At 32.6% G+C, this 23,758-nt stretch overlaps 1 protein-coding gene across 2 annotated transcripts; it reads right to left on the bottom strand.

The window, feature by feature from the left end:
• Positions 1–3,056: 3,056 nt before the first annotated feature.
• LOC127711153 (zinc finger protein 558-like) lies at positions 3,057–23,463 on the bottom strand. Of its 2 annotated transcripts, XM_052217104.1 has the most exons (5): positions 23,392–23,461; positions 7,364–8,049; positions 6,009–6,225; positions 5,173–5,564; positions 3,057–4,025 (listed from the first exon to the last, which is right to left on the bottom strand). In XM_052217104.1, exons 2-5 carry the CDS (start codon positions 8,030–8,032, stop codon positions 3,774–3,776), a joined length of 1,530 nt encoding a protein of 509 aa, XP_052073064.1. In that variant the 5' UTR covers positions 8,033–8,049; positions 23,392–23,461; the 3' UTR covers positions 3,057–3,773. The 2 variants fall into 2 exon arrangements, with proteins under 2 accessions (XP_052073064.1, XP_052073065.1); XM_052217105.1 differs by lacking the exon at positions 5,173–5,564 and having other exon boundaries at positions 23,392–23,463.
• Between the last annotated feature and the right edge of the window lie 295 nt (positions 23,464–23,758).

Raw genomic sequence — 23,758 nt, 5'->3', positions numbered from 1 at the left:
AAATTCTTATTTTTAGAAGATTTTGTAAATTGTAAAGATAGGTTGATGTGTTAAGTTCAATTACCACATAAACATTCTTGTTAAATTTCATGCTTTTAACTAGTATACATTATTGTTAAGGGGTCAGCTGAAGCCAGCCTCTGGGTGCGGGATTTTTCTAGCTGTGTTGAAGACCCATTCGTGGCCTTGGGCTGCTATCTGCTCTTTGGTGGGGTTGTTGTCTGACACATTCTCCTTTCCATTTTCAATTTTATTTTAATATAAATTTGTAATGATACTAGCAAATTTAAATAAAAGATAACAAAATTTCAAGGAAAACCTTTATTCTAAAACAGCTGAAAAAAGTAAACAATATAATGTTTCATTTGCGGTGCCATTTCAATTCATGTACCATCAGCTTGGGATTCTCTTTTATTCTTATGCATGTTATATTGTCATAATTAAAATCTTTCAATTCGGTGGCATTGTTGCTTTGTCGTTTGATCTTGATAGGTATACGGTGAATCATTCTAGGATATTACTACACCGTACGTGAGTCAAGTAAAAAATTCACTTAGTGGGACACCCCATGCAATATCACTGAAAGTTTTAGCTTGTTCTTCTGCTGTTTGAATCTTGGTGAAAATGTCCGGTAGTAGTAGGTTCCAATCTTTAGTTGTGTTTGGTTTGAAGAAGAATTTTAATGTGACTGGTTTTGTTTGCAGTCTCAGGAAATGTTGGCCATAATGCATGTTCTTGGTTGTCCTTGATGTTTTTTGTCAGTTGATCAGATCATCATAAACGAAAGGTAAGTTGGCTTGACCGTGTATGCCTTTGAAAAAGAGGATAAGTCAGTTTTGGGTTCAACGATCTTTTAGGGATGGTAGTTGCAGCTGGTCCAAAAATTGCTGTCATATTTCCTGTGTCCTTATTGTAGTTAGATGTTATGAACGTTTGTGGTCTTGCACGAAGAACTTCCAACAAATCGGTAAAAGAATTGCCTAAATTATATTCTACTGATGTGTTCGCCTGCGTTATCACTGTAACTACAAATATTCCACTCATGTTTTACGTTAAGAATGTTTATCATACTAAATGTGGCAATAATATTGTAACAACAACGTTGTGAATGTTAAATCTAGATCGTTTTTCTTGTCAATTTCCATGTCTGTATGGCGTTACTTTCAAACGCACAACTGATTAAAATATTTGTTTCATAAATTTAGAGACGGACGCGCGCGGCTCCGTACTGGACGCCGGTTTTTAAAAAATGTATCTTTTTCTTGTCGACCTTTCACAACACGCGGGAAATCCGACGAACGAGGTATTAATTTGGCGTGGCCTTTGCTGATTTTGTTCCCTATTTTGTGTGTAAAAAATGCATATTCAGAATAAAAAAAGAAATTTTTTTCTAAATTCTAAATTTTGAGTCGATGATATATGCAAAGACAAATTTATTGATTGTTGATTGCTTAACGTCCAGTGGCAAATATTTCATGTACATTCAGGACGAAACATATTACCAACAAATGATAGGTCCTCGGAAGAAGGGTAGGAAATTATGACTGTCGCTGGAAACCCTGGCCTCGGATGTATTGAATTGTATTGAATAGGGGCGGAAGTTTTGCCTTACAATAGTCTGTCATTGAATAGAAGTTTCTGTATAATATAAGATCCAAATATAAGAAAGATTCTAGAATATTATTTTCATTGAAAAAAAAAAAATATTACATTGACGATTGATTGTTGGTTGTTTGACATTTAGTGGCAAATGTTTCATGCACGTTCAGGACAAGAACAAATTAACAATAAATACGCGTACAATAAGTAGGTCTTGTAATAGAGGCCGTTCAGGATAAAGGTCGTAGTAATTTGAACCGCCACTGGGAAATATGGGTATATTTGACAGTGACAGAAAGTTTGCCTTGAAACAGGCCACCTACAGACGCCTCAAAGAGTTGTTGCAAGGGTTCTTAACGTGTGGGTTTAACGTTCCCATTCTTACCGGACGTGGCTGCGAACTTGAATTTGGCAAGGGTTTAACTGCCAGTCGGAAGACCTAAGTGAAGGATGTAGTATTTGTTTAATAACAGAGTAAAGGGTGTAGAATATTTGTTCAAACAGGGCAATCTAATTTGTTAACATCACTACGACTGGGACTAGACAAAATGCCTGCACCATCAATTTTGTCTTTATGTAAGGGATGGCTGTTCTAAATTATCGTAATCATAAAAAAACCAATTGTTCTATGCGGTTAATTCAGAGATTGTAAACCGAAACTGAAGAATAAACATAAAAAGGAAAGTGAAATATTTTGATACATCAGACAAAGAAATCATAGTACGAAAAGTATCACGTTAAGGCTTATTGATACCAGTAAAATCGACAATACAATTTGCAATATGTAAACAACTACAAGTTACTTCAACTAAATACAACAAAATATTCTATATATAATCAGATATAGAAATGTAAAATTGAAAAAAAACAAGATATGAGTCCTAATGAAAAAAATAAAAAGACATTAAAGCAAAGGTGAAGGTTATCAGCTAACATCCGACATTTTGGTGCTTATGATATATTTTCCTCGTGAATCTAATTTAGTGTTATCATTGCAACTGTAAATATGCAAAATGTTATATTATACTTTTTATCTGTCACTCCGAAATATGCAAAATGTTATATTATACTTTTTATCTGTCACTCCGAAAGAACCAATTCGTATCTTGACGAAATACATAGAACTTCACCCGAATGATTTTGATTGTTGTTTTGAATGTCTTTTTAAATTTGTTTAAATAGCTGTTTGATTTGTTGATGGGGTTAAACGTCGCTTGCAGCACTAGTTATATCTTTGCAGCAAGTATTTATTGGTGGAGGAAGCCTTTGTACCCGGATATAACCTGACCTTCATTTTGTTTTATCTTATCTTGCATAATATTACTAGAAATATTATTCAATCTTATAATATTATGGATTTTCATAATACAGCTTAAATTATAAAATTCCATAATATTATGGAGTTCGCTAAGTGCCCCGATTGTCTTATGCAACTGAGATTTAAAAAAAAAGAATGCTTCACATATTATAGTAAATTTATTATAAGTATTTATTTAACGCAGTTTACTTTACAAAAAATAATACTTATGGTTTATGTAAAACACAAAAACCATTTTCAATACATTTATAAAGAAACTGCATAATTTGGCTCTCATTTATGAACTTTTTCAATCACACTAGTTTGTTTAAGGGTCTTTAATCACGACGAAAGACACAAAAAAAAACACCCTAAACAAAGTTGCCATTCAGTTTTGTCCAAGTTTGTGACATTAAAATCATTCTTGTTCAATATCAAGCTACATGTATGATACATACACAAAAAAAAGAGTGTTTTTGTTTTAGACAATGTAATGATTTAGGACATACATTTTTTTTCTTAACATATACTGTCCACTATAACTTGTAATTCTTTATAAGAAAAGAAAACTCATTTAAAACAAATTTACAAGGTCATCAAAAATCTACCTCAAAGCAGATGCAAAACAAAGGACACAGAACTTTGGCACAATTATGGACGAGCAATTAAAATAATTAAAAAATCACATTATATCATTTACCATTTTGGAATGTAAAAAGCTAACTGTATGAAATATAACGCCCTGGTGATCACAAGTGAAAATCAAAACCACAATGCAGACCTTAACTAATGAATATCAGGTTAGTATTAAACAGGCAATTATTTTATAATCTCACTGCCGTAGTTCTGAATCCTACACGTGCATTAATAAAAATCTTCATTTGAGAAGCTTCATGTGTAAAAGTTCATTTCTTCTTTCTTCAACACATCCTGCTAGTTGGTGACACACCTCTTTGTCTTTTTTCCCAAGCATGTTGTTCATAGGATGGAAGTAATCTGGTAGTTTGCACTGATCTAAATTGCGTTTAAATGTATTAAGATAATCAGTGTAACAATTGTGGATATTTTTCTGGTTCCAATAATCTTTATTGTCTGGTTTGTGTCGCTCGTTCATCCAAAACATTGAGTGCTTAAAACATGAAAAAGATATATAAGGGTTTTTAGTTTTGCTTTGTCATATAATATAACATTCTGATTTGTCTGACTTAGATCTTGCCTTAATGATAATTGTGCTGTTTATTATGTTTACAGTGTCAATTAAAAATGCTTGAATTGTATTTTTTTTAAAAGTGCAATAACTCATAAAGAGGTGAATCAAAGTTTCAGTCATATTGGATTATCTGTTGATCATATATCATATTTTATTTGACTTTTATAACTTTTTTATTCTAGTGTCACTGATGAGTCTTCTTTTTTAGACAAAACGCATGACTGGCGTACAAATATATGATGAGTTTGTTGCTAATAAGTTTTCTTATTGCTATACATCAAGTATATTGTTAAGCAGCAAGTTGTGCAATAAAGGAATTTTATGAGTGTTAAAAAAAAAAGTTTTCTTATTTATCAAATTAGTTTTACCTTTATATAAATGCTAAAATTACTTTTTGTGCAGCTTCAAACATTGAAGTTCCTTTAATATCAAGAAAGATTAAACACTTATATTGGATGAATAAATATGACCTTTGGCGTGTACTCGATCGACAAGCAAACCCCGATTTAATGCAGTACTCCACAAGTTATCAGACAAGAGCAAGACATGTCATCTCTTATGGATTCCAAACAGACCAGCAACTATCAGTATCAAATCTTTGCATGGACCACATGTGGAATGGTCTTGATCTCTCTCTCCCCCCTCCCCCATTAAAAAAAACAAGCACGCTACCACAGGACCATTGAAACGGTTCTACTCAGTTTTAACGTTTTATAGACGCCAGTTACACCTGTTTGAACATTATTGAATATGTCTGGCATAGATGAGAACATGCATTCTCCGTTGATTCAATTATACCATCATCATTTTGATAATGACTACCATCGAATGTGCATTCCACACATGTTTTTCTGTGGCAACTAACAATACTGTGTTAGTAGTGATGACAGATATTTGTGTTGGTTAATCCTCATTTTGTAAGTGTTTTGAATTGTTAGCTACTATTTCTCTATTTTCCTTTTGGCCTTGTGATTGTCTTTCCTTTTTCCTAAAATTCTTTTGATTTCCCCCTTGGCATCCTCTAACCTTTTATCCCGTAAAAATAAGTATATCCCCAAGATTTTACCTTCAAAAGGTGGGATGATATCCCCGGATAATTATCAGTGGATCTCGACTTCCAAGTTTGTACGTCTGCTTTTAACATCTTGTAACATTGTCGGCGACATTGATTCCCCATATCTAATCCTTTCATAAGCTCCTTCTCTGCTTTAGAGTGGGATACATTCCAAAATTCACCTCCTTTAGGGACCATGTGGGTTCCGACGTTTTTAATTCTATCTATTGTATCTTTTGGAAGAACTTTACTTGTGTCAGGACGAGGCCAACCATACATACCCACTGGTATATGTTTATCACCAATCGTTGTAGTGACGTCTATATTAATATCGTGTTTCCCTTTTGAACCTGTTTTGGTCAATGTCAGTGCTGGACCATGGGAATTTCTAGAAATATGCACACCTGAATAACATATGCATATTACTTAAAGGTGACAATTTTCAGATATATGATTTTTGTTCGACCCCCTCCCTTTCCACTTCCTTTTCCCCCTTCCAAATGATTAAATAAGTTATTGACAAATCTTTTTTTTTAAACTTGACGCTTGACGTTTAACGTTTAGTATTAATTTTCTCTTTGTTGTCTTTGGTAGATTTTATAGCAATACGCTGGAGAATTGCAAGTCTTCTTTCATTATGTTCACACTTTTCTCTAGACATCTGGCGATTTGTGTTATACTTAGTCTAGTGTTGGCTAAAGGCCGGTTGTCAACATATGCAGATATGAAATTGTTTTGTTGCGTTGCTATCTCATTAACGTATACCCTTCATATAATTTTATTCATAAATGCAGGTTGACGTTTTTGGCACTATGAACGCAAATCACGAAAACATTTTCAGTAAATACCTTTAAGGTCCAAGTCTTTGATGGCAGTGTTCATCTTGCTGTAAAGATCCTCCTGAACTTTTCTTGGTATTATGTCCCCATTATGCGTTACTTTACTTGCTATCTTTTCATTCTCCTTAGCCTTAACAGCTGCATATCCGATAGGTATATGGTGCTGTCTGCCTTTTGGGACGGCAGTCATTTCTCTTTTCACATTCAGGTTTTCTGGAGATGCACTCTAAAATAGAGTTTTCGATATTGAAATATCTTATTTCAATTTCCCATCCTTATTCTAAAATGGTTAAACCTTGCCAGAAAAATCAAAGTTAAACAAAATGATTTTATTTATATAAAATGTAGCTTCCGGTGTCATTTAATAGGAGTTTTTACTCATTGAAAGTCTAAATAAAATGATTGGCGATATAACTTATTTATCATACTCAGTTGTTGAAATGTACGTCTATATATAAGGTACAATTGATTTTGACCCTTGGTATACTTCATATTGATGCATGATAAACACATGGGATCTTTCGCATGAGGTTCGAAGAGAAAATAATTTGAAAATATAAATTGGAAGCAGCAATTTTTTGCAATAATTCCATGTTAAAGTACATAGATGTCTTTGGAACGAATCTACAAATAACCATTTCATCACTTCAACCGAAAAGGATTTTTTTAAACCGGAAGAAGCAAATTGTCGCCCTTATTTTATGAAACAAAATTACACCAAAGCCATTTTTAATCACTGTTGATTAAGCTATGATTTGACACCGGAAGTGACTTTCACTTGTCCAGAAGTGACTTTGACTTGTCCAGAAGTGACTTCTTTTTTCTCCTATTTTATAAAAGATAAAGTTCCATAATCTTTATAGTTTCTGAATCAGTGTGACATAACGTCTTAGTACCCATTTTTGCAAAAGATACAGAATTAAAATTTCTCAGATGACAGTAACGCTAGACAAGTGTCTAGATCATGCTAGATAAGACGTACATTGTGTTCCTTTCTAAGTTCTTTATTTCTTTTCTATCTCTATTCTTAAATTTTTTTCCATCGATTTTCTATTCTTTATTTTTCAGCTTTCTATTATTTTCTGTTCTTAATTGTTTGCTTATTTATCTTTATTCTTTATTTTATGGCTATTATTCTGTTTGTATAGACCATTTGAAGCCATGTGGGGGTAGTTGATTGTAAAAAGTTGCGATAGTCTTTCATTTATGATTATAAAGATAACGTTTGTGAAATTCAATTTCTCGTGTTACTTTATCGGTTTTAATGGCATGTTGCTAGTATTAAACTTCTGGTCGATCCAAAATAAACCTATACATACCGGTATGGCTGCGTTAAAGGCGAAACAAGGTTTCTGTATGCTCACCTTTGGGTCACGTGGATTCAAATTATCTTTGTAGATATATTTTACTGTCCCCTTAGTCTTGACGTCAGCCACAGGGAGGGTCAAAGAGATGTTAACGTCAAATTCGTCGGCTTTCTTGACCTTGGTTCTAGTAGCATGACTTCCAGCTTTTCTGATATCATTGCTGTATATTTTGCCATCCTCTTGTTTGCGAACATGATCCATGATTTTGTGTAACGTGTCACGGCACTTTCCAACACTCTCCTTACGATCGTCTTTACTCACCATAACATTTGTTTTGTAAAAGTGATCATAATATTCTCCTTTGCTTTTATATTTTGCATCTGCAATATTCAAATTTTCTTGTTTAGCGCGAATGTGTCGAGCGAGACCATCTGCAGATTTACAACTTTTTCCACAATCACACTGATTTGGGGGTTTAGTATAATCGTGAAGTTTAGCCCTCTTATGATCTGTCAATGCCCCATTTGTTTCAAATGAACGACAACAACTAGAGCATGGATTTTCTTTCATGTTTTTCTTCATTGTTGTCTCGTGTGATTTTAATTCTTCTTCAGAAGTAAACTTGTATCCACAACCACAACTGTGTGTTCCATGGTTCATAGCAGTATGGCATGTTTGCTGCGCAGCGCTCCTGAATCTGTTCTCGCCACAAAATGTGCATGCCATGTTTATATGAGACTATTCTGTAATCAAATGCACATATAATTATAGATATCAAATGAATGACTTAAGTTCCGTTTTTTTTTATTTGTTTTGTTTGTTAAAATTAGTGTTTTGGTAACGATATCGCGTGGTGTATATATGATAAAAATACTGTGTCATACAATGGTGTGAATAATGCTCCAATGTGCAATCGGATGAAACATTTTACAAAACAAATATGCAGAACGGACAATCATGTTTGAATTGAAAAAAAAATAATAACGTCACTTACACAAACTTCCATATGAATAAAACAAACAAACCATACAAAAAAATTAAAACAAAACAATTACTATTGATAAGAAATATGGCAAAATAAACAATATCATTTATCACTACAGATAATCACTGAATAGGTATGTTACTTGGGACATATAGTAAAACATACAACAGAAACCAGTATAATAAACAATCAGGGATGGTTCCAGGACTTAAGAGCTCAACCTTAAGAATGTAAAACAAAAGTGACACTGTTTATGCCAAAATAAGATTGATGATATTTTTGCCGATACTAGAGGGTAGCTCATGCCTGCTGCGATTCCCCTTGAATCCGACCTGACAACAACAATGCAAGGATATTTGTTCAAAAATATACAGTATCCAAGAATTTTTGCAGTTACTCAAGTCTATTTCAAACTAAATGGCCTGCATATATTAAAATTATGCAGCTATTGCATTTGCTAAACAACATTAGCAAGACGGAACAGTTTGGCAACCACAGTTTTTATATTTAAACATTCGTAAATTTCGAAGCAAACTCGTATTAATTTTCCCAACAATTGATCACTTGTGATGGCTGCCAACAAGATATTGTCGTCAAACAATAACTGTAAACGAAGACGTTAGTGTCAAAATATTGTCATTTAATTTGCTTCAACAAATCTATTAATAATTGTGTCTGCTTTGCTAAGATTTATATATTAAAAATTGCAAAAACAACTACATTCCAAAAATGGTGTCTTTGAGGATTTTTGCAGCCAGTCTTTCAAACGTTTTGCAACAAGTTTTGCGGCATTTCTGATATAATCTGATTACAGTAGTTGTCGTCTGTTTATGTAGTTCATACGTGTTTCTCGTTTCTCGTTTTTATATAGATTAGACCGTTGGTTTTTCCGTTTGAATGTTTTTACACTAGTAATTTTTTTGGGGCCCTTTATAGCTTGCTGTTCGGTGTTAGCCAATGCTCCGTGTTGAAGGCCGTACCTTGACCTATAATGGTTTACTTTTATAAATTGTAACTTGGATGGAGAGTTGTCTCATTGGCACTCATACCACATCTTCCTATATCAATAGAGTAATATATTTATTTCAATAAAACAGAACAATAGCTTAGAACTATGTAAATAAACTAAACAGTAGCCATTGTTGAAAATGCAGATGAACGACACAGGCTCTGTAGAGCCTCTAATTTTTATAAACGACAGATATGGTAAAATATATGCATGTAATTTATTCTAAAATTCATAATACGATAGAAAAATATCTTTGCAATTAAAGGTATATATAAGACGTACAATGGTATAAATGCAAATTTTAAAAGACAGTTATGGGATCTATAACATTAACAAAAAAAGAACTATTAAAATAGCAAAATTTTGAACGTTACATGTAGTACATGTAGTACTTAATCCATCTTTATTTATAAAGAAAATCCATGCATGCTTTACAATACTGCAATTGGCTTGAATGAAAACTTGGATGTAATTGAAAAAAAAAATGCATATCTTGCTGCACTATTACATTGATAAACAGATTAGTGTGTTATTGGGCAAATTTTTTACCCCTGAATTCTAAAATCTTAATGTACAATTTTCTTTCAAATAGCACCCTTCATATGTCCACAGGATTTAATTCTATCTGCTATCAGTAAAGGTTTGCTTAATATATTTACTTAATTATTTATGACTTCAAACTTCTTTCTTTCACCAAAATGCATAGCAAAATACGTAGCAAATATCTTTATAGACTACACTAGGTATAATTTCGATAAAAATTTTGTCAAATAAAATTACAAAAACAAATTAAACTGTCAAAATCATTTACATTGAGTTTAGGCTGAATCTTTTTTGATCAAATGACAAATTTTACAAAAATAAAATTAAAAAAAATCGATGTATTTTACAATTGATATATAAATGTAATATTTTAATGTTTTGTAAATATTGATCTCTGGTTAATTTGTCTATAACTTTATTTGTGTACAGAGAAAATTAATGTTTTATTATTTGCAGTTAATGTTGAACTGTCAGATGTACTTAAGACAAGTAACGATGTCTTGGGGTGTAGGGTAATAACATTTAGTTATGACTATTTTTTTTTGTTTAGAGTGAAAGTAATTAAACTTTCTGATAAAGGTCAGTTGGTCAAGATACTGGCAGATGGTGTATCAGCTGTGATACTGTACGGATGTGATTTTCCTTGAAGTCATAAATCAGTAAAGATTCTGGAGGACTTTTATCTAAAGTTTATATGTTTAAACTTTGTAAGCTAACTTAGTCAATAAGTCTGAAGTATGTGTATTTGTGAATAAACTTGTATAAATATACCGTATTATTTATATTTACCACAGGTACATTGTCGTGCCATAGTATGGTTATGTCCGTCTGTCTGTGTCATTGTCGTTGCTCCCCTCGGTCACGTTAGAATAATTTATAAAGAATAACATGATAAAACATGAAGAAGCTGAAAATATAAATATTTAATTTTTTTTCATTATAAATGTTCTGATATGTTATCAAATGTTGTGATAGAATTTGATATTTTAAAGAATTTCCCGGGCCAAAATATGACGTATATTAATTTAAAATTCTGGAAATAACTTTGTACACGGGATGATTATAACAAGTATTGGTAATTTGGTTTAGCATACGGTTCCTGTGTAATACCTAATTGTTCAATGTAGTCTAAGACTGTTGGTAACTTGTCAGAATTACCTGGTGTTTTACCTTTCTCAGAAACAAACATACACATGCATATATATGCATGTGTATTTCTGTATTGTAATGTCGATGTAATACACATGTAATATGTATGGACTGTAACAAAATAATTTTTTGGCATCGAAAAAATCTACTATAGAAATAATCAGTGTCAAAACATGCAACCTTCATCAATTTGCCAAATAAATAATGAGAATAGCAAATTTATCTCAAGTTTGAACGCACAAGGATAATAGCTACGCTGAAAGGGACCCAAAGGTAAGGTTAGTACACATTAAGCTAGTCTCGTCATAAAGACCCCGTTCACACTAGGACATTTAGATCGATTTAAACTAGACCGGTTTACTTTAGATCGATTTAAGCCCAATGTGAACGCTTTGAATCGGTCTAAACTAAAACATCAAAAGAGGTAGTTTAGTTTGAATCGATCTAAATTGAACCGGTCTTACTTTAAATGTGACAGCAGATATCGATCTAACCTAATAAGGTTCTAAAAATAAACCAATGGTTCTATAAATAGACTAATGGTTCTAAAAATAAACCAATGGTTCTAAAAATAAACTAAGTTTTTTACCATGAATTACAGAAACTTTAGTTCAACTTATAGCCCTTTACAGAATATGTTTTTATTATAGGTGACATATATTTATTGAAGTGAAACTTCACTTGAACAGCGAAATATTCTGAATAACCAATTACCCTTACAGGACAAAACCGAAACTTCAAAAATCTAAAATTATAAGTACAAAATGTTGTGTGATAGACTGATAAGAATAAAACTAGATATCAAAATAGGTATAAGAAAATAATTGTTCACCAATGTCATTCGTACAACATGCATATGATATGTACATGTAGTCGATAATGTTATGATAGTTTGAACGATGAGTCAATAAAGAAAGGAGTATAGTAGGTTATTTAACAAATTTGATATATATCTACCTTAAAACAAACAGATAATGACATAGATCTCCCGACACAATACAAATGAAGGGCTACTTCGTTATGCAGATATTCCAGATATTTTCTTTGGTTACCTCTGGTCACCTTAGATATATTTACTGTGGTTACCTCTGGTCATCTAACATATGTATTGACCTAGCTAATACCAAATATTGGGTTTGGATACTTCTTGTTACCTAATACAGATGTTGCATTGACTTTGGTTACCACCTCTGGTCATCTTACACAAATTTTTACTTTTGTTAACTCTCGTCAGCTTACACATGCATTTACTGTGCTTACAATTGGACACCTGATACATATATTGACTAAGTTACCTCTGTTCATATTAATTACAGAGATGCTGTCTTTTGTAATCTCTGATTACCTCACACATATATTGATTTTGGTAACCACTGGTCACTATACACATGCAGATATTAACTTATTTGCATTTGGTCACCTTACATATATATTGGATTGATTAGTTACCTCTGGCCACCTTATATAGATAGTGACTTCAGTTAACTCTGGTCGCCTTACCTCACCTCATCCAAAGCATAAAAAAAATACTGCTCATCCTACAGATATTAACTTTGGTTACCCTGATCATCCTACAGATATTAACTTTGGTTACCCTGATCATCCTACAGATATTAACTTCTGGTCACCTTACACAGACATTAAATTGGTTTACCTCTGGTCATATAACACATATGTTATCATTGATTACCTCTGGTCCCTTACCAAATATTAATAGCAATTATCTGTAATCACCAACCAAGTTGCGGCACGCATAGTCTCATATTTTCATGAAATCTTGTTTGTTGGTAGTTATCGATAAACATACAAAAAATATGTTGTCAAAAAATGTAACAGGTCCCCTTGGATTTTGCCTCACAAATGCATATTTTGACGTAGAAAATGACCAATTTTAATTTTAATGACTATTCTGGCATTTGTTTATTAAAATATAACACTTAATGAGTAAGATAAAAGATAAAAACTAATTCTAATAAAAAGGGGAGAAGGGGGCAGCACTGATTGAAATTTAATCAAATTTTGTAAAAAATTGTAACAAATAAGCCTATACGGTAAATAGAAAAAGTGTTCAGAATGTTTATTGTTTTTATTTGGTAATAAAGCAAAATGCCTGAGGTCAAGGTCATGTTATACGTTCTTAGCAACGACCCTTACTTGATATAAAAGTACCAAGCAACCATACATATTTGGGTTCAGTTTATTATGAACTATGATATAGATCCTAATTGAAAGATAAGGGGTCAATATTGTCAACATAGACTTTAGCAGCCATATTCATACGGTTAGAAAATGCCTAGCAACCACCCCTAGGGTCTAAATTTCGAAATTTTGAAACTAAACTTGTAAATCTTTCTTCCAATTAGAATTTCGAATTTCGAATGGCCACTGTTATATTATAGTTCGTTTCTGTGTGTGTTACATTTTAATGTTGTGTTTCTGTTGTGTCGTAGTTCTCCTCTTATATTTGATGTGTTTCCCTCAGTTTTAGTTTGTAACCCGAATTTGTTTTTTTTCTCAATCGATTTATGAATTTCGAACAGAAGTTGTGTTTCTTAAATAATTCACTGACATACTTTTACTTATATGAATTTCAGTTAATCACTAGCCACTTTGACTCTTGTTCTCCATTGAAATACAAATGCTGTTTTATTTCAGACATAAGGGACAAAAATACACTGTAATATAAAATTAGGAACACGTCCGAATAATAATTTGATTTTGCATCTTTGCTTGAAATATCATTCTAATTTTATTGTATCAATTTTACGCAAGAATACAAGTTGAATCATAATACAGCTTCCTTGGGGCCTCATGTTTTACTTTTTTTGTCTTAATCTTGAAACGTCAATAAATGGATAGAAAGTAATATAGCAAATCAAAGTTATTTCTATTGAAAACTATTATGGTTAGATGAACAATTTAATAGCAAAAAGTATCAACAAGACCAATTAATCAACATAGCCGAAATTGTCCTTTGACTCCATATAAATGACTACTAAGGGAGACGGATTTAAATGACAGGACTGCACTTGTTTCCTTATCCAAATTATTGAATTACTTATATATTACTTGTATATTACTTGTATATTTCTTATATTTATTTTTTTACTCTTGTAGCTATACATAGCAAATTCTTTATTAATATATATGTTTATACTCAATGACTCAATGACAATTGTTACCCAAAATTCGTCATTAGAGGGTAATAACTCAGAGGGTCGTCAGACGAATTCAACCATGATGGATTATTTGTAAACTTGTCTTGCTGATAATGTTTGTAATTTAAAGTTTCTTTCTATCTATTATGATATTTTTTATATCAGGCAAAAACGCAGCAAACAGACAAAAATCGTCTCTTAAGGGCAAGAACTCCAATAAGGAATCAGCTGACGATTTCAACCAAGTCAATTTTTTGTAGATCTGGTGTTGCTGATCAGTTTTTATATTCAATTTTTCTTTCTATCTATTATTGTTTTCAAGGTAATAACTATAGGCAAAAAATGAAAAAAAAAAATTAAATTCATCATTTAAGGGCAGAAACTCCTGTAAGAAGTTGTCGAACAATGTTGATGTAAATAGACAATAGGTAGATCCCATCATTCAGAATATTCAAGTCCCTGTCAGAATTTCTCTATTTATAACATTTTTTCATGATGATAGACGAAGCTTGCAATTTAACCTATAAACTATTTTTTGCCATGTCAGCAATCATGGGACACATTTGTTACAGTACATACCCTTATGATCATTGTGGCCATGTCTAGTTTAAGGAGAAGTCCGGTAAGTGGTAATTTCGGCCTAAAATTTTAAGTTCATATGATGAAAGATTTTTAAAATTTTAAATACTGAAGTGTCTACTTCACTCGATTCAATTAGTTTATGTTAAAGATTTGAACTCATTTGGTCATTAAAAACGACCAGATTTAAGTTTAAATATGAAAAATCTATCAAAAATACCATTAAAAGTCACTTGTCAGATTGTTTTTGTCTAAAATGAAAGTGGCCGCATTCATGTTCAGTCTAAACATTTACATATGTTATGTTTTTTCATTTAATACAACATATATTTAAATATTAAATATTAAGTGCGGCCACTTCCATTTCAGACAAAAACCGTCTTAAAATTAGCACAAATGCTAAAATTGTGAAGATTTCAGTATTTTTTCATGACCTTATGATGCTAGTACCTGATGCAAGTCCATTGTATTGTCAAAAACGACCCACATTTATGTAACAAAAGTATTCTACTCTTATAAATAACTTATAGAGGCATTAGCTACGAGATATAAAAAAATATCAAAATACAATTTTTTTTTGTTCAATCACTTATGAAAGTGAAATAGTGAAATAGCCATTTGCTTTAAGCAGCTAGTTTGGTTCAATTTTGTTTAAACATGTTAAATGAGCTAAGAAACATCGCTGATGAATTATTCACTTGCAAGTGAATAATTCGACCTCATTCAATCCGTATTCATGTAACCTTCAATTTAACCTCTTAGCTAGAGATGGATTGCGCATGAACTAGGCGTGTTCATTTATTAAAAGGGAAAGAATGTCAACAATGAACATTGAAAGTGAAACAAGTGTAAACCATTTGGTTGACTGATTTGATCCACAAAAAACTCATTCTTATACAGGTAAAAACGATAATTACCATATTTTTTAACCTTTAATATGGAATCAAACAGACCTAGAAAAATCCAATTGCACGAGTTCGCTTTCTATTTATATCTATGTTCACGTTTGTATTAGGTTATATGACCGTCGGCAGTCTTCGGAGGTCACCTCGATGATTAATTAGATGGTGTCTACACTAAAATACACACGAAATGCTGAAACATATTATCGTGTTCATGCATCGTTTACTGTTTATTTTTTGAATTTTAGAATTTTTGTAATTTTAATATACGTTTTAGTATGTTATAAGTCAAATATGAGAATTTTTGTCAAATCGGTGAACATGATTTTGACAGTCAATACCCTTTTAAAGTTTACATTTTTAACAACTTTAAAAAACTCTATATTTTGGGCTAAAAAGGGGTCTTACCGGGCCTACTTCTTTGGCCTATTAGTTTCAGAGGAGAAGATTTTTTTTTGTAAACGTTAACGACGACCGATGCAATATTATGAGAAAATCTCACTTAACCCTGTGGGCCAAGTGATGTAAAACATTAAATTTTGGAGAACACAATGTATTTGTTTTTTAAAGAAAGAGTTATTTGGTTTTTCAAATCATCCACTGTTGAAATACAAACGTAGCAGTTGAGCGGATTCAGGGTAGTTTAATAGTTAGGGAGGACCATTTTATATTTTGTGATCGGGATAAAGGATGCTTAATGAAAAAATGTGATGGTGTCAAGAATTGAAGATCAATAATATTGCCCAAGACATGCCGAAAAGGAATTTTCTGTACATTCAGATACACATCAGCCACATACGATTTGAAATAGTAAATAGGTGTGTACACAATGAAAAATATTTTTTCCGGCGACAAAAAATAAAATAAGTAATCCAGCCTTATAAAAAGTGAAAATGATTATTTTGTCTATGCAAAACCTCTTGGCCAAAAACCCAAACCCAACCAAAGAAATAAATTGGTCGTCCCCTTAGCAGTTCTGTACCTTTTGTTTTTGTTCTTGTAGATTAAAATGACCTGTCTTAAAAATCAACCTTTGGTGTCTGGTGGAGTGTTGTCTTATTGTCAATCGTACCACTTCTTTGAATTTTTGAATTTGTAATCATTCTCTTGAAATTGAATTTGCCCTATAATTGACTATTCTGGTTTATACATGTGTTCTTAAAGAAAACTGCATGTTTAATATTAATTTTTTTCTGATTTTTGTCTAAATGAAACCGAAAACACATTGTTGCTAGGCAGTTTTCAAATATAAATAAATGGTTTCTAGGCACGTTTTGAATATAAATAAATGGTTGCTAGGCACTTTTCCACTATAAATGAATGATTGCTTAAAACTTTTGTTTTGACATCCCTCTTGGCTCATTAGGTAAGGTCTATTTTAAAGTTTATATAGTCCTGAATAAAAGCATGTATGGTTACTATGTACTTTTTTTATCAAATAAGGGTTGTTGCTAAGCACTTTTGACATGACCTTGACTTCTTACTTTTGATCTGATTATAAAATAGTGGCTTTAAACGTCCTCAACATTTTCCCCATGTATGGTATGCTTCTTTCTATCATCTTTTCTTACAAAATTCAATTAATATACACAACGTCAAAGGTAAAGTTCATTAATGACCTTTGACCTTTGGTCAAATTTATGGTAATTTAATTGCCAATAGTTCGCACATCATAGTCATTCGATAGTTATTACTTTTTGGGGATAATGTTAATAACATGGTCAAACTTCAGAGGTAAAAAGACAAAAATGACACATTTTTGTTTCCATAGCAACTATCCTAGAATCCAATATCCCAAACATTTTTTTATAAATAATTGACTAGAAACATTTATACTTTTTATTTATAACCACAGCTTGAATGGAGGGGGATGCAAAAATGTGTATTTTGTTCATGCAAAATGTGTATAATGTCTACTTAAATACAATGAAAAATGAGCCCTGCTTCTGCTGGTGTGACAATATTCAGCAAAAATATTTTTTTATACATGACATTGCTGTTTTGTTTGTTAAGTATCATGTTTCTGAAAAACGTTAACAAATATCATTAAATAAAATCTTGTTTTGATTCCGAATGACTGCAAAGTAGTTGTTTCTTTCGATGATAGATTCCTCAAAATGTACGGGAAAACTCGTGTACTTGGTTGCCATGGCAACCGTGGCCTAGCAATATTTTGGTTGGCATTTTTTTTACTTTTTTACCTGATTACATGTTTCAGCTAAGTTTCAGGAAAATCGGTGACTATGCGTACGACCCCCTATATGAAATGGTTGGTGGTTTCAGAGAATTGCTCTTAACTTTTGTAATCTGTGGTCATCATACACATGCAAAAATTACATCTGGTGGACACCTTACACGTAAAAGCAACAGTAGTATACCGCTTTTCATAAGTCATAAATCGATTGAGTGAAAACAAATCCGGGTTACAAACTAAAACCGAGGGAAACACATCAACTATAAGAGGAAAACAACGGAACAACAGAAATACTGAAGTGCAACAAAAACAAACGAACATATGTTCAATTTGTTTACCTCTGGTCAGCCTACACATGCAAATTTTGACCTTGGAAACATCTGGTCATCTTTACAGAGAAATGCTTTCAAATAGTTACCCCTAGTATCCTACATAGATTAAATTTGGTAACATTTGGTCACCCTATACAGATATCTCCCTTGGTTACGTCTGGTCACCTTACACATATATTAACTTTGGTAATCTCTGATCACCAAACACATGCAGATATTGGATTTGGTTACCTCTGGTTACCCTGCATATATATTGACTTTGGTTTCCTCTGGCCACCTCACACATGGATATTTTGATTTTGGAAACCTCTGGTCATCTTTACATAGATATGACTTCAAATGGTAGATCCTGTCATCCTACATAGATTGAATTTGGTTACTTCTTGTCACCTTACACATATGTTGAATTGTTTTACCTATGACCACCATACACATTCAGTTATTGACTTTGGTTACGTCTGGTCACCTTACACAAAAAAACAACTGCGGTTACCTGTAGTCACTATATAGATGCATATATTGAATTTGGTTACCTATGGTCACCTCAAACAGATATTGATTTTGGTTGCCTCTATTTTCCTTATCGTATATTGACTTTGGTTACCTCTGAACACCTCACACAGATATAAACCTTGGTTACCTCTATTCACCTTACATATATATTGGATTTACTTACCTCTGGTCACCTAACATTGATACTGACTTTAGTTAACTAAGTCACTTTACATATATATTGACTTTGGTTACCTCTGTTCACCATGCAAAGATATTGAAAAAGTAAAACAAAAATATTGAACTCCAATGTAAATTTAAAAGGTAAAGTTCGTGAAAACCGACAAATTCAAACGCTATCAATCAACGAAACAAGTGGACAACAAATGATATATTTCTGACTTGGTACAGGCATTTTCTTCCGAAGAAAATGGTGGGTTTAACCTGACTTACTGCATGTGTGTGGTGACCTTGTGGTTAGCCGTGGTTACCTCTGGTCACCCTACATAGATATTGACTTTGGTTACTTCTGGTCAACTTACACAGATGTTGATTTTGGTTACCTCTGGTCACCTCATTCATGGAGATTCTGACTTTGTTACCTCTGGTCACGTAACACATATATTTACTTTTTTTTCCTCTGACCACCGTGCACATGCAGATATTGGCCTTGTTTATCTTTACATGTTTGGTCACCTTACATAGATATTGACTTTGGTTACCACTGATCACCTTACATATATCTAATTTGCTATTATATTTCAGAAAGTATAAACATTTCATATTTATTTTTTCGATATATATGTATAATTTCACATATAAAAGTTTTATGCAAAATTTTATAAAATTCCGTTGGACCATCCATTTTTACGTACCTGTTACCTTAATAGATAAGATAGCCTTCACATTTTAAACTTCCAGCAAAAGACACATTGATCTATTTACAGCATCATTTTGTTTTATATTAGCTGGATCCGTTTAATAAAAAATACTGACCAAAAGGCAAAGGCATAGGATATTTTTCATGGTTTTTTATGACCATACCACTACCTATTAAATGCATATTTTCTTATTTAAAAAAACATTGAAATTGTACAAAATAGACATAACTTTGTTTATCTGAAATAATGCAGCCACCAAATGTGTAGTAGGTGTAATTTAAATCAATTACACTTATTTCTCTATCTATGATCTTCAATATTTGCCACTTTTTACACACAAAAAAACAGAACTAGGACATAGGTGCACAGAATCAGGACATTTTTTTTCTTCTTAAAATCAGGACACTATCAGAACATCTATAACGAAGCTGATTTGATAGTACAATAAAAATTCATTACGTAATTACAGTTTTTAGAATGTTCAAAAACTTCAAATGTTCAATTGTTTGAAAGTTCACAGATTGTCTCACGGACACGTATTTGTATAGTGGTATTTTTCGGTCCTGACTAGAATGAATTCTGGCGCTGAATGAATTCCAGCCTACCGACGAGGGGAGAGACCTAGCGTAATCTTATCGGTCTTTTTCTATCCTAGTATATCCTAGTGCTCATGGCATTGTACAAGGTTATTAAACGTCCACAGGATACATGTACTAGCTTATATTTTAGGTTCCGTGTTTCGGACAAGATTATTATTTTCCCGCAGGGCATAATCACTTAAGTTTTATAGATGGTCACTTCTGTAATTGTTTTATTCACTTTACGATAAAGTGTCCAAAGGTTATTGTATTACGATTGTCAAAATAGTTGTAACACCACCTTCATAGTCTGTTAATGCATTACACATTTGTCGTTATGTAATTGAATAATGTTCTAACCCGCATTGTGTTACACATCTGTGTAAGGTAACGAGAGGTAACCAAGGTGCATATCTGTGTAAAGTGACCAGAGGTAACAAAAGTCAACATCAGTGTAAGTAAGGTGACCATAGGTAACCAAAGTCAAGATCTATGTAAGGTGACAATAAGTAAGCGTAGTCAATATTGTTGTAAGGTGACCAGATGTAACCAAAGATAATATATGTGTCAGGTGACCAAGGGTAGCCATTGTCAAAATCTGTGTTAGGTGACCAGAGATAACCAAATTGAATAGCTGTGTAATGTGACCAGAACATCATTGTAAGGTGACCAGAGGTAACCATAGTCATATCTGTGGAAGGTGACCAGCGGTAACCAAAGTAAATATCTGTGTTAGGTAAAAATGTAACCAAAGTGAATATATGTATTACGTTATCAAAGGTAACCAAATTGAAAAATTATTGTGTAATGTGACCAGAGCATTATTGTAAGGTGAACAGATGTAAACATAGTCAATAGCTTTGCAAGGTGACCAGAGATAACCAAATTGAATATATGTGTAAGATGAACAGAACATCATTGTAAGATGACCAGAGGTAACCAAAGTCAATATATGTATAAGGTGACCAGAGTTAACGATCGTAAATATCTGTGTATGGTGACCAGATTAACCAACGTCAGTATATGTGTTAGGTGACCAGAGTTAACCAAATTGAATAATTTGGTAATGTGACCAGAGCATTATTTTTAGATGACCACAGCTAAACATAGTGAATATCTGTGTAAGATGACCAGATGTAACCAACGTCAATATATGTGTAAGACGACCACAGGTAACCAAATTAAATATCTGTGTAATGTGACCAGAACATTATTGTAAGGTGACCAGAGGTAACCATAGTCAATATCTGTGCAAGGTGACCAGAGGTAACTAAAGTGAATATCTGTGTACGGCGAACAGAGTTAATCAAAGTGTATATATGTGTAAGATGATCGATCAGAGGCAACCAACGTTAATGTTAGTGTAAGGTGACCAGAGGAAACCAAATTGAATAATTATGTAAGATGACCAGAACATCAGTGTAAGGTGACCAGAGGTAAACATAGTCAATATCCCTGCAAGGTGAGCAGAGGTAACCAAATTAGATATATGTGTAAGGCGACCACGGGTTACCAAAACAACAATCTTTGTTAGGCGACCATGGGTAACCAAAATCAACATATGTGTAATTATGGTGAACAGAGGTAACCAAAGTCAATATATGTCTAAAAAGAACACAGGGAACAAGAGTTAATATTTTTGTAAAGAGAACAAAGGGAGCCATGTCTGTGTTAGGTGACCAGAGCTAACCAAAGTCAATATCAGTGTCAATTGAGTAGATGTAATCAAAGTCAATATATGTGTAAGGTGACCAGGGAAAACAAGTTAGATATATGTGTAAAGTGAACAGAACATCAGTGTAAGGTGACCAGAGGTAACGATAGCCAATATCTGTGTATGATGAACAGAGGTAACCAAAGTCAACACTTGTATTAGGTGACCAGAGGTAACCAAAATCATTTCGCTTCTTTATTATTTATTTTACTTTTTTTACACTGTCATGAAAATGTTTTTTTTAACATAGTGAACATTAAAAAAATTATATTTATATAGTATATGCCAACAATAATAAGCTGTTTTATACTATAAGAACTGATCGTAACTTATTTTCACTTTCAACAGGAAATAATTGTTTATTTTTTGTCGCGTAGAGACATATTTTTAACCGTTTCCATTAGGGTTACCTGTGGGCCTCTTTCAGCGTAACTATTATCCTTGTGCAGTTTGAACACGATAAATGACACAGCCGCCATTTTGAAACAAATCACGATATCGTTGAAACATTCATGATTTTAAATCGAATAGGGACGTATTATGCCAACGAATTAAACTGTTACAAATAGGATGCAGCGCTAGACGTATGTTTCAGATATAACACTATCTAAAGCAGCTAAGTTATAATTTTGTTTAAGGAATTTGTGAAATTGATGTATAAAAAGACTAAGGTTTGTTAGTCTTACAAGACAGTCAACGGGCAGAGGATGAGAAAAGCAGCAATAGTTACAATTGATCGGGAACGTAATTCCATCTAAATTGACACTGTCAGGGTCAACATTTTAAGAAAGATTTATGTTCGAAGACAAAGGAAAGAGCAGTAAAAGTTAGAAACCGGTCAGATTAACGGAAAAATTAAAGCTTTTTGAAGGGCCTATGCAATTTCTATGGGACAAATTTATTAAAAAAGTTGTCGAATTACGACGTCATCGAAGTCCCGTGATGTCTTACTTAATCGGATATGGCCAATACGGCATTATTACGAAGCCTTTATGGATAAAACCAGTCAGACAATAAGAGATAAAGTGTACACAATTAAATGTAAGAACTTATCGACCTTTTACCAGCCGATCTGTACATATACCTTAAGATTTATCGACCCTTATTGTGACTTGTATAGCTGCGTATGTGCAATGAGGACTGCTGCGATTTTAGTTAAACTGAGCATTTGAGGTTTAATTTACTAAAATTGTTTATAAATTGGTTCATACATGTATTTAAAAGTAATGTGTAATTTAATTATGCTCTGTTATATGTCATTAGTCAGTAATAATGGTCCCGGGTATACTTCCATGTCCCTCGGCGACACCTAAGGCTATTATTACAGACATCGGACATATAATAGGGTCATTATGAAAATTCCCGTTTAATAATCAATAATATAGTAATATGACCTTGTATGTTTTTGTCTCACCACTTTGTTAAGTCGGTACGAAATTAATTCTATATTTGCCTTTTGAATCACTCATCATTAAGTATTTTCATCAATTCTGTTTACATCTTGCTCCTCCCACTTCACTCGCATGATATACTCATTGAACAGAGCAAATAAAAGAATATTATACGAACCTTACATGCATGTCGAACAGGAGGAAGTAAATTCAAATTCAATAATACGTGGCATTATCGGATATGTGCATTTAATTACCATATTGCAATCTCATGGAATGATGAAATATTAATTGACTTTAGGGTCAGATTTCACATTGTTATACATGTTAGAAGATACTGTTTGTCAATAGAGATATAAAATTTATAAAATTCGGTGTTACAGAAATTGTCTAAATTTAGAACGATTTAGAGATTAAGATGATATTGAAAATTTATATTACAAAGTGTAAGCTTTCCAAAAAGCTTGCATAACGTCATTTACTTATTTTAGTTCACCTGACCCAGACGGTCAAGTGATATTTTTTTATCACTTGGCGTCTGTCGT

This window comes from Mytilus californianus, unplaced genomic scaffold, assembly GCF_021869535.1.
Source record: "Mytilus californianus isolate M0D057914Y unplaced genomic scaffold, xbMytCali1.0.p SCAF_8, whole genome shotgun sequence".
Classification (NCBI taxonomy): Eukaryota; Metazoa; Mollusca; class Bivalvia; order Mytilida; family Mytilidae; genus Mytilus; species Mytilus californianus.
Note: the sequence above shows the minus strand (reverse complement) of the source record. Positions and strands in the feature narration are given on the sequence as shown.